The sequence below is a fragment of the Ahaetulla prasina genome, chromosome 1 (assembly GCF_028640845.1).
Source record: "Ahaetulla prasina isolate Xishuangbanna chromosome 1, ASM2864084v1, whole genome shotgun sequence".
NCBI lineage: Eukaryota > Metazoa > Chordata > Lepidosauria > Squamata > Colubridae > Ahaetulla > Ahaetulla prasina.
In genome coordinates, this window is record NC_080539.1 from 283,295,103 (window position 1) to 283,308,074 (window position 12,972).

A 12,972-nucleotide genomic window follows, 5' to 3' on the forward strand; every position below is an offset into this window, starting at 1 on the left:
GTGTGAATTACTTTGCATTTTTGTTACAAAGTGTTTTTCCCTCTCCCCTTTGGCAGCGTTGCAACACCTGAGGAAAAAAGTTTTGCTCTTCAACTATTGCTAGCTTTGCTCTCTTTGCCTTCAAAGTAGCCACTGATCATAAATCTGAGCTTTATTTCATGACTTTATTGAATTTTGACAGTTGGGCAAACTGTAGCTAATCCCTTTCAGTTACTGGAAATTTACCACTCCTCTCCCTTCCTGCCTCATTCAACTAACACACTTGGCTTCAGTGCTACTGAATTTGGCACATTCAAATATCAAATTTACTGATGATCTGGCAGTTTATCCAAAAAGGGACAGATAAATTAAAGGATAAATTAAAGCATATCAGAGTTTTTGCTGGCAAGTCACATTAATGGATAGAGCACACAAGAGATCTAAGTAAAGCTATCTATCTTTACAATTACCCAATTCCCATTTCTAGCATTTGTTTTAGGAAGAACACATTTATTTATTATGTAATTAAGCCAAAGAGCTTTTCTGGGAAAATGTTAGGAAAAAATGTTAAAATGTTAAAAAATAGTGTCAAAACATGTATTTTACAGATAATGTATATATTACAATACCAATACAGATGGAGTTGGATGAAATAAAGTATTGAGTAAAGGTATCATTTCTTAAAGGAAAACACTCCGAATTCAATAGAATGGGATATATCCTTTTGTATACTTTTATATAGTGGGCTATTTTTATATCTAAAGCATAAAAAAGTCCCTTTGTATAGTGTTCTGGCAACTACAAATAGGGGTCATAGGAGAGAAAGAATAGATGCAGTCAGTACTAAAACTATTTTTAAAATGACTTAAATTTCATACTTATTTGGAAATAAATCTTAATGATTGACATGAGTCAAACTTACATTTAGGGCAGTGGTGGGTTTCAAATTTTTTTACTACCGGTTCTGTGGGTGTGGCTTGGTGGGCATGGCATGGCTTGGTGGGCGTGGCTTGATGGGCGCAGCAGAGAAAGGATACTGTAAAATCTCCATTCCCTCCCCAATCCAGGGGAAGGATACGGTAAAATCCCTATTTCCTCCCGATCAGCTGGGACTTGGGGGGGGCAGAGAATAGATGGGGGCGGGGCCAGTCAGAATTTTTACTACTGGTTCTCTGAACTACTCAAAATTTCCACTACCGGTTCTCCAGAACTGGTCAGAACCTGCTGAAACCCACCTCTGATTTAGGGTTGTATTGTTATGAAACTGTGAGAAAATTCTTTGCACATATTTTTATATTCCAAGTTCTGGTTTTCAGAATATGCATGAATATATTCTGGCCTTCAAAACTGTACATGGGTATAAATTAGTTCTTCCTTGTAGTAGTAAAGGAAGGAAATTGGGAATAAAAATTTTATTTTCATCAAAAACAATTAAGGACTCTTGTATGTACGCTCAAGTAAAATTCAGACTTTTCCCAACTAAATTAAAAAAAACTATAAAATTGAAAGTTACTATGCAACAGAATGTTTGAAAACAATTAAATACACTATGATTTGATAACTTGGTGTTCTTTAGAAATTACTTTGATAAACAATTACAGATGAAAAGGTCTTTGTTCATAACTGGGAATTCCTAAACAATTGTCCAATACATTGGAGAATATCAGATTAGAAAATTTGCATTACACACTGATAAAGAATGGAACTATTTCTCCAGGTGTATACTGCCACCTGCAGGCTTATTTTCAGGTCCAGATTACAAAGATAAACATTTTAGACAAAATAATATTTCTCTGTTAAAGACATTACAAGGACTTGTAACATCAAAGAAACAACATGATTCTACGGTTAAATGAAACGAAGGATTGGCACATAACCTAACCAACCATTGCAATTAAACAAGTAAACCACTTTGGATAGAACAAACTTAATATTTGATTTCAAAAATGCTATTTGTGAGTTCAGTTCAATGATATGTTTGGATCTACTATTGAATTAACGTGCTATATTAAGGTTTAATTTTGATACTGTGCTTAAAGAGGCACTTTATTTATTCATTTTTATTTATTAAATTTCTACACTGTCCATCTTACCTAAGTGACTCTGGATGGTTTATCACAAAATTGACAAATTACGAAAGGAACAGAGTTTCATCGGAACATATTTCAACTGCACTTCTATGATTATTTAAATGGTTATATACAGCCAATGAGAAACATGCAATGGGATAGAAAATGCAAAGAGTTTTAAAGATAAATATAAGAGATATAGTACAGAATGATGAATGTAAGGCTTCTGTACTGATAATATACATTTATTTAGACTATGCAGAAATGCTTCAAGTAATTAAGAAGATTCCAGCATGGCCTTATCTGAGGGCAGAAGTTTCTGATGGCACAGTTTATTCAGAGGAAACAGAAAAAAGACAACGGATAAGGATGCCTAAGTGGAAGTGACAATTTAGAAGTGAAGCACACTGTTTAATTACACCAAAGCTGACAGGCAGCCGTTCACATTGTAAGCTTGAATGCCTCATCATTTTCTTTATAAACCCAAGCACCCAAGATGACATTAAAGCTATGTTCAATTAAAGGCAAACAAACAAGAAACCCTCCTTAACAGGTCAAAAATGTTCAATAGTTCACATCAAAAGCACAATATTTAGACTGTCCACTATTATTACAAAATCATCAAGGAAGGCTACACAATATGATATTGGTAAGTTAAGTAAATCAGTGTTTTTGATTTTTACAGTACTCACTTGAACAGTGAGCAGTGATGTTCATATAAGGGATAAATGTATAGTCCACATTGAGAACTAGGGATGAATGTATAGATCACACTGAGTATTAGCAACATTTTATTTCTAGCAAGATTTCAAGTACTAGAGATTTCAAGTTGTTCAGCTGCCAATGGGCCATTTTTTGATAGGTTGTTTTAATGCTTAAATACTTCATAAATTAAGAGTTCAGCCCTTTTTTTCTTCTTTAAGGCAGTAGACAAGTTATGGGTCCTCTATAGATTCCCATACAATCCACAGAGGTCCTGATCCAGGTACATAACCTTTTGTTAGATTATGTGAGAAGCTGAGAAGTTAGGAATATAGGAATATAGATTTGTAAGAAACACATCCATTTTCAATTCCACCCTGATCTTAAGGAGAAACTTCCTAACAGTGAGAACAATTAACCAGTGGAACAGCTTGATTTCAGTAGTTGTGGGTGCTACATCACTGGAGGTTTTTAAAAAGAGACTGGGCAGCCACTTGTCTAAAATGGTATAGGGACTCCTGCTTGAGCAACGGGTTCTATTAGAAGACCTCCAAGATCCCTTCCAGCTCTATTCTGATTATGCTTATTATATCAATCCCTGCTCATCCAGATCACCTTCTGTCTTGATTACAGCTCTACACGGGGCTGCACTTGAAATGTATCCAGAAGCTTCAATTGGTTCAAAATGCAGCAGCCTGTATGGTTTTGTACCGGCCTAGATGTCACATGTGCCATCTCTCCTGCAGGAGCTCCATTGGCTGCCAATTTGCTTCTGGGTCCAATTCAAGATGCTGAGTGTCACCTTTAAAGCCCTACATGGCTTGGGACCGCAATATTTGAAGGACCATCTTTTCCCAGTCACATTTACTCATCAGAGCAGGGAGGCAGGGAATGCTACAAGGCCCTTCCCCTAAGGAGGTACATCTAGCAAGACCAAGAAGAACAGCCTTCTTCATGGTGGCTCCCTCCCTATTGAACATTATCCCTGGAGCAGGAGTGAAATCCAGCAGTTTCTGACAGGTTCTGGAGAACCAGTAGCAGAAATTTTGAGTAGTTCGGAGAATCGGCAAATACCACCTCTTGCTGGCCCCAGGAGTGGGGAGAGAATGGGGATTTTGTAGTATCCTTTCCCTACCATCCCCACAAAGCCACACCACACCCACAAAGCCACGCCCACAGAACCAGTAGTAAAAAAATTTGGATTTCACCACTGCCCTGTAGTGGTAAGATTAGCTCCCATTTGGACAGTCTTTCTCAAGGCCCTGAAAACTTGGTTTTGCCAAAGGGCCTGGATACCCAGAATGGGATAGAGCCCCTCAAGTGACTTATTTGATTGACTGATTTTTGTGAACAGGAGTTTGGGAGGTTATTGCTTTATATTTTTTTTATATTGGATTTTTATCTTTGTAAGTTGCCTGAAGTCATTAAGAGTGAGCTGGGCAGCCATATAAATTTTCTTAAATAATAATAAAAAAAAGGATATGTTCATTTTTATGCTTGATATTGGATCATAATTAGGATATTTTTGAAAATCATGTTATCACATTGCATTTTTAATGAATTTTAATTTTGTATTTTAATTTGCTTTATTGTGTAAATCACAATATTGTTTGTGTAATAAATGCATTAAATAAATATATACTTTATACCCTTTGAAACTAGCATTATATCAAAATGCATAAAACACCAAAATCGTACTTTACAGCCTTTTAATTCAAATAAAATGACATTTTCAATAAGCTTAATTCAACAGAGCACCCTTTAAGAATGAATATGAATGATGAATGAATATATATATATATATATAATCTGCATTCATAATGAGTTCTTCATTTTTATGTAACAATAGAGTACAACAGCACATTTACAGCTATCAACCCTGTACTCAATAGTCCTTGAAATTAAATTTAAATCATGTGCATTCAAAATCCCTTTATCCTCTCTGTGGAAAATAGGGAGTAGAAGTCAACAGGCTAATTTATTATACAAAAACACCGGAGATGCACTTGAGATGTTTACTTTTGCTGCTGCTCTTAATTAAGCATGTGCTACTTCAAAGGGACCGATTTTCTGCTCCTACTTCCCTGGACTGATAGCGTTTTCCAAACAACAAAACAAAATTACAAGGATGGTAGTGAGAAAAGTTATAGATTAACAAGGAATCTGCTTCAGTTATGTTGAACTGCAGCCAATTGGTTTCAAATAGAAAACTTTATATGCAATGTATACCATTCAGTAGTGCGTTCCACTTATCTTTGCTATTGGTTCGGAATTGGGAGTGTGCACATGCGCCAGCTCGCTTCACTTGTGCACAGCGCTTCTGTGCATGTGCAGAACCTTCTGTGCATGCGCAGAGCGTCTGTGATGACATCTGGGAGGATGGGTGGAGCCTCCCACTGCCGCCACTACCGGTTCACCCAAACCAGGGCAAACCGGTAGAAACCCACCACTGATACCATTTCAATCTTCAGTTTTACTTTATTTTCTAGTAACCAAATAGAGCCCACGTGTAAAGCTAAATCTAGAATTAGCAGGACTAATGTGAATGATTTCTTTTTAATCCTTTTTATGGATCGCTTAAGAACTCTAAAGTAAGGAAGGTTGGCTTTTCTGTTCATCTGATTGTAGCAAGCAGGCATTAATTTTAGATGCAAGTAATTATTCTCAGTAGGCACCCTTTTTTGTTGACAAAACACTTCTGAAATAAGTGAATGAAACTGCATGTTTTTCTCTGCAGACCATAGATGCATGTTTTGGAATGTTCAGATTGGATTGGAAAACGTTCTAGCTAAAAGCATGAAGAATTACCATATTTTTCGAAGAATAAGATGCACCTTTTCCCCCCCAAAAAAGAGGGTGAAAATCTGGATGCGTCTTATACTCCGAATGTAACCCCGCCCAGCTTCTCAAACGGAGGTTTCAGAGACTGAAAAAAACATCAGAAACGAAGCTTCAGAAAAGAAGCTCCCAAACAGAGCAGAGGCAGAAAAAAGATTTTTCTGAAACAGAGTTTCAGAGGCAGAAAAAAAAAAAAAGGCAAGGCACAGGGCTCACAACCAAGGAACCTGTTGCTAAAATTCACCTCTGGGAACAGCTGATTGGGGTATTCCGGGAGGCCAATCCACCTGCCAATCAACTTTTACAGTTACAGTGTCCTGGGGTCATGTAATCATCTTTTGTGAGTTTCTGACAAGGAAAGTTAAGAAGGAAGCCAGATTCACTTCACAACTGTGTTACTAAGTTAACAACTTCAGTGATTCACTTAATAAATGTGACAAGAAACATCGTAACATGGGGCAAAACTCAGTTAGCAAATGTCTTTTCTTAGCAGCAGAAATGTTGGGCTCCGTTGTGGTCATAAATCGGGGACTACCTGTATATAGCAAATCCAACCAGCTAATTTCTTCTAATATAAATTAGAAGGTAAGATTCTCTGAACTCCCAAGTTTTTGTACGGTTCCAATATCTTCAGCATATCTGATACATACAGACTAACCTATGTGAAAAATATATCAGTCAGTTCTTAAACAATACATACATATGGTAAATGTGTCCCATCTTTTCTTATGACAGACTTACTGAACAAGAAAATGAGAACGGAAGAACATGTAAACTTCCCAGAAATTCCACAGCACCACATCAAAAGGGTCTACTGCAGGAGTCTCCAACCTTGGTCCCTTTAAGACTTGTGGACTTCAACTCCCAGAGTCCCTCAGCCAGCATTGAAGTACAACTTAAATTTGTCCAGTAGACCAGGGGTCTCCAACCTTGGCGACTTTAAGACTTGTGGACTTCAACTCCCAGAGCAAAGCTGGCTGAGGAACTCTGGGAGTTGAAGTCCACAAGTCTTAAAGGGACCAAGGTTGGAGACCCCTGGTCTCCTGGACAAATTTAAGTTGTACTTCAAACATGCTTGCAAATGATTAACTCTGGCTGAATTGTGTCATTTATTTACATTTTTTTTAAAAAAAAAATCTGGTCAGATTTTTATTCAGCTTTTGAGAACAGCACATGCAACGAAACATTCAGTTCACTTACCTTTCTCACTGTTAGTTGCTAGAAGGGAAGGTGGACTTGTGGGCTTGGATTTGTCATAGTTGTTAAAGCTCTGGCTGCGCCGATTGTTGGCACTTGCTGGGCCACGGGTTTTTATTTCGCTGCCTGCAGCTGAAACCCTCGTGGTAGGACCTGGAAGCCTGTGTTCAGGGTAAAAAGAAATCAGTAAACAGGCTTGCTCTCCAAGTGTGGGTGGAGTTGGTTTACTTCAATTGGTTTGATATTGGTTTAATCCAATATCAAAATGGAGGAAGGTTTACCTCCTTTACAAAGGCCACTGACCAAGGGAAGAGCTCCATGAAGACTCTAGTGTGGCTATGCAGTTTCCAGTGCAAAAGCATCTCTAACTAGATGTCTAGGCATATATGTACCTGGATCTGCTTTTTCCAACTGTAGGAAACTGATTTAGTGTTTTTGTGTGGGAGATTTCACATCCCTTCCAAATTGGATACTGGAGTTTGACATATTATTGAATATCTTGGCATCAAAACATTTAAATCTGAATGTTTGATTCTGCTGTGAGCAAAACATTCTGCTTTAAAGAGTTCCGGTAGTCTTTGTGAAAAGCTATAAATCTTATCTCCTGCACTAGATAGAAAACTTCTTCTGCACTGAAACCCAGAGTGTTCACATTTCTGCATCTAGATATGTAGGCTGCAACGTGCCACTCAGTCATTAGTGACCTGATTTCTTCTCAACCAAAGTATATGCTAGATTACAAATGAAGGCTTTAATTGAAAGAATCCTTATGTAAGTTCATACCTATATGAACATTAACTAAGACATGATTATGGGGAGTGGGGAGAGAGAGATGGAGTGGGGAGGGAGGGACATAGATGATATACAGACAGATAGCTAGAGAATTAGATAGATGGTAGATAGATAGATAGATAGATAGATAGATAGATAGATAGATAGATAGATAGATAGATAGATAGATAGATAGACAGACAGACAGACAGACAGACAACCAAACAGACTGATTGCCTCTAAAACCAGCTTTTAGAGTTGATATTCAGTGCTCTTGACTGAAAATATGCAACATAATCCTTAGTTTTGCTTTGGTACAAGCCCCACTCATTTCCGTGGAATTGATTTCCAAATATGTGTATTTGTGGTTGATGCTTTAATGTTTGCATGCTTAATGTTCATATTTTTAATCAAGTTACACGGAACCTCATCTTCATTTGGCAACAATGTGTGTGCAGTACAGAAGTTTTCAGCAGTTAATACCTTTTTAACCAGAAAGCACTTTGATGTGTCAGTGTTTTCAGTTTGCATAATAGCTAGTTTCATTTTTCTTATTGAGTACAGAATGCAATGCTCTTGAGATATACCATAATCCCCTCTGATTAACACATTACAAACCTTTTGTTACTCCAGTAGCATTTTATGACTCTAAAAAAGAAATGTTGACAAGATTTCCTTCCCAACAGTTTCTAGACAGTGACCAGGAAGTGGAAAGGAGAGAAAAGGAAGCCAAGAAGACAGGTCAGCCTTAGAAGATGCATGCACATGCTTTCAAAGCTTATTAATAACATGTTCAAACACAAATCAACATCTTTAGCTCTATACTTCTTTGGATACTGAAAGAGAGTACGAGGCTTGCTTTTTCTAAAGATGAGTTCTTCTGTTTTCAGATGCTTCTGAAGAAGCAGCAGCCAAGGTACGCAATTAAGACAATCATTAGAGAGGTGTACGTGGCAGTCATCACAAATGCACACATAAACAGCTTTAGATAAAGGAGGAGATCCAAATAAAAACTGTAAGGATGGAGTCAGAACAGACTTAGGAGGAAAGCAACAAAAAAGAAGATTTTTTTTTCACTTTGCATGCTTTTGTGGGGCTGGCATTGACTAGAGCAAGGGCATTCATGCAGAGCTAACATTGGAGAGAACAGATTTAATACAGAACTTATATCAATCCATATCTGCCCATTATGTTTGGTATCTGAGAACACTCCTCCCATATCTGCTTCTAATCATATGAAATGGAATAAAACTACATAAATCATATGAAATGGAATAAAACTACATAAAGACATTCTTCTCAAGAACCCAAACAAGGACAATTTCAAAAGACAGATTTACTATGTACGGGTAGAAGCATTGTCCAGTTGGATTCAAAATATCTCCTAACATTTTCTTCTTGCTGTGGCTCCATTTCAGTTTCTTATCTATCTATCTATCTATCTATCTATCTATCTATCTATCTATCTATCTATCTATCTATCTATCTATCTATCTATCTATCTATCTATCTATAATGTATCTAATTGTCCAAATTGACTGTAATTGAATTTACAGACTAGACAAATGTAATGGTGGTGAAGCAAGAGTGATGGAATGGATATTTTATTGTAAAACTCTAGCAATTTTCTGCACCAAAGAGTGAATTGGGTAGCTGAGAAGGAGGCAGATAAATTACAGAACAGAAGTAATATCTTGCAGTTTGTGGACAAAAAGGCATAGCATAATGGTGTATTCCAAAATACAGATTTATGGGGCATTTCTATTAAAGTTTGTCACAAGAACTTTAAACTGTGATAGGCATTTCTAAAGATCAGAGAAAAAGGAATGGACTGAAAACCTTATTACTCATTCCCAGGCAGATTAGAAGTCTGCTATTATAAAACATCCAGAAAAAAGATGGCATGTATGCCACTGTGTTCTATCACTTGACATAGGAGATATCCTCACTGCTATTTGTTAGTGCTGAGGAAACTATTAGGACTTCAAATGCATCAGCAATAAAGAGTAATTAGAAAGAAAGTTAAAACAGGGGAAAGGATGTGATTAATAATGTTCTTTCTTTTTCAACCTTGGAAAATTGACAGCATTTATTTTGTCATTTAAGACCCTTTAGGCATAGATAGCAATAGCACTTAGACTTATATACCACCCCATAGTGCTTTACAGCGCAGTTTACAGAGTCAGTGTATTTCCCCCGACAATCTGGGTTCTCATTTTACCAACCTTGGAAGGATGGAAGGCTGAGTCAACCTTGAGCAGGTCACGATCGAACTCCTGGCAGTGAGCAGAACCTGCAATACTGTGCTCTAACCATTGCAATGGTTAGAGCACAGTATTCCACATTGCCCCCATATATTGCCCCCATATATTTGCCCCCATATATTTGTGCTGTTGTGAAAGCCACTGAAATGCAAACATCCAGCTGTGTGGAGGAGCTGGGCGTACATAAAAACATCTATGTGTTTGGGATCCCCTGGACCTGAGAGCATGGCAGCAAGCATTGTGCCTTGGCAGTTCAGGTGCCCACATCCAAGAAGATCCCAAGCAAGCATGTTATGCTGGGACTGGCGCTAATAATGTGCCCTATTGCATTTTAATAAGCTGGAAAAAAATCTGATTTAGATTTGACATAGACTGCTGCATTAATATTATGTACTAGAAATCCTCCGAGATCTCTCTCAACCCTATGATTCTCTGCATAGTTTTATCTCACATCTTAGCGCTACTCAGTGAGATCTACCCATCTTCAAGCTACAGTAGTAATAAATCTGGGTATATTACATTTATTATTATAACGTATATTCTGATATAAAGATCGACAGAAATCAAATGGCTACTAGAATGCCTTTACTTAGAGCAGGTGTCTCCAACCTTGGCAACTTTAAAATTTATGGACTTCAACTCCCAGAATTCCTCAGCCAAGCTGGCTGAGGAATTCTGGGAGTTGAAGTCCACAAGTCTTAAAGTTGCCAAGGTTGGAGACCCCTGACTTAAAGGAAATAGTAAATGACTATAGTAGTAGGACACTAATCAGTCAGCTAATAAAAAGGAGTTCTCTCAGATTATTCATAATATTTGGTTTAAAATCAACAGGTAAGCATTGGTGAGGTCTGAAACATGCAGACTGGAATTGTTGCAAATGGGGTTATCCATGCTTTACATTAGAGGAAGAAACTCTAACCTAGAATTCTTTTTCTGACCGAGAGTGAATCGGATGATTTTGCTTTGAGATGAGTCCCTGGGTGATGCACTGTACAACAAGAAAGGGGAAAAAAATTGGAAGATGCAAGTGAGTAAAGAAGAAATATTAATATAGAAACCCTCTGAGCTAAAAGATATGGAAAATAATTTATCCAGATGTTTTCAAAGGAGAAAATAATGTTGCTCACCCCAGTCAAATGTCTAGACATGATACTTACTTAAAAAAAAAACTTCTATGTACCAAAGCAATGATAGTAGAGTTGGAGCCTGCACATTTATATCAAAATCAAATATTATTATTATTATTATTTTGCAAAATGTCACAAGTGAATTTACATTGTAAAAATAAATGGTAAAACCCCAACAAGATGATATGATGAGGCAGGCCCCATATAATATATATAATTGAGTACATTTTGGGGCTGATCAGAGAATTATTTTTTTAATTATTATAATAAATACTAAATTTCACCACATGAGGGTGCCTGCCAAAGAAAGCTTCATAAAAAGGAATTGAGGGAAACCTCATCATGTAAAAAGTAAAAAAAGCAATGGTAAAATTAAATGTGTGTGATCCTCATATTCATATTCTCTCTTTCTCTCTCTCTCTCTCTCTCCCGCCCCCTTTCTTTCTCTCTCTCTCTCTCCCTCTCTCCCTCTCCCCTTCCCTCCCTCCCTTCCTCCTTCCCTCTCTCTTCCGGTTCATTTTGCTATTGACAAAGTTAGGTATTGTTCTATGCTATGCTGAAAATAATGCTAACTATATTTCTTGTAGACAAGTAAGCTTTTTTCTTATATGAAAAGATACTTTGAATGTTTCAGAGGGAGGTACATTTAAAAAGACTGGCCCCAGCCAATTTATTAGAAGTACAAAAGCATTGGGATCCTGTTCTTTTAAGAGTCACCACTGTTTTGCAGTTAAACGGGTATCCCCATGTTGTATATTTCTTTGTCTCTGGAAAAACTAATAGTTGTTTATAGGGGAAGGGCTTTCAATGAGGAATCAGCATGAGGCTAGCATTCTTCCTTCTATCCTGGCAACTGCTTTAAAGTATGAAACACAACATTGGGAAATCCAATCATCTCCAGGCACTGGAAGATCCAATTACCTGACTGTAATGACAGTAGAATAAAGCATACACAGTTGTGTAAAGAATTAAATAAGGAATTCTTTTGTCAGTAGCCACCACTATATTGGACTTTGCATAAACTCATTCCAGCCCAATTAAGGAATACATATTTCTGGAAAGCAATTTCTGCACCTAGTCCCATGACTGGAATCCCAAGCCTATGTGGCTTTTGTGCATACAGGTCCTTCCCCTACAATCCAATTGCCAAGACTGCACAAATGGAGTCTAGTTGCAAAATGATAATTGCATGATCAGCTGTTCAGAGTGCCAACATCCCCCAGGCCTGAAACGCAGTTCTCACCATCCCTGCTCAATTGCTGAAAAGCTGAACAACATGATCTAGTATATATTCTTTTGCTCTGACACCTTACAAAATTGATCTGGTTTTCAAACTGACTGCAGGATCAGACACCTAGGTATTATTTACAGTGTCCATGAGCACAATGGCACAGAATGCTCCTTCAGAGTGCTTGAAATACACAGAATTAGATTATCATTTTTAAAACAGAATATTCCACAGCTTTAAAAAAAGTTAAAAGAACAAAGTGAAAATGGTAACAATGGCTGAAGACTTACAAGATCACCCTAAGTCATGGAACTTTGAGTGACACTTCATAAATCTCATATAATAAGAAAGAATACTTGTGCAATCTCATGCTGAGATTTTTTATCACCCTTTTAAGATTTCTTATCAGCCTGGAATGACATATTAGCAATTATAGGTGATCCTCATTCAACAACCACTTGTTTGGGTAATATTCAAACTTGTGACAATGCTGAACAAGTGCCAGAAGTTTGAATATTACAGTATATCTGGGCCTTGAAGTTCTGACCACTGCAGCATCTTCACAGTCACATGATAGCAATCCAGGCCCTTCAGAACTGGCTTTGTTTTTCAACCATCACAGCATATCAAGATCAGATTTCCTGCCAGCTTCCCATAGGGGAAGCCGGCAGGAAGTTGGACATTACAGTCACGTGAAGTTTGCTTAAGAATCCGCACGGTCCTCACTTAATAATAGTAACTAGAACTGCTGTTGCTAAGCAACACAGCCATGTGACATTCTGCTTTACAACTGCATC

The 12,972-nt window shown here is 37.4% G+C and overlaps 1 protein-coding gene across 2 annotated transcripts in view; it reads right to left on the bottom strand.

Moving 5' to 3' along the window:
- NAV2 (neuron navigator 2) overlaps positions 1-12,972 on the bottom strand; it is a 321,401-nt gene that overhangs the window by 179,823 nt on the left and 128,606 nt on the right. The window contains exons 6-7 of one of the 2 annotated variants that reach the window (XM_058161296.1): positions 10,740-10,808; positions 6,789-6,946 (exon numbers count right to left, since the gene is read on the bottom strand). In XM_058161296.1, coding sequence (XP_058017279.1) covers positions 6,789-6,946; positions 10,740-10,808 — 227 coding nt within the window. The remainder of the gene's footprint in view (positions 1-6,788; positions 6,947-10,739; positions 10,809-12,972) is intronic. The other variant, XM_058161305.1, reaches the window with a different exon arrangement.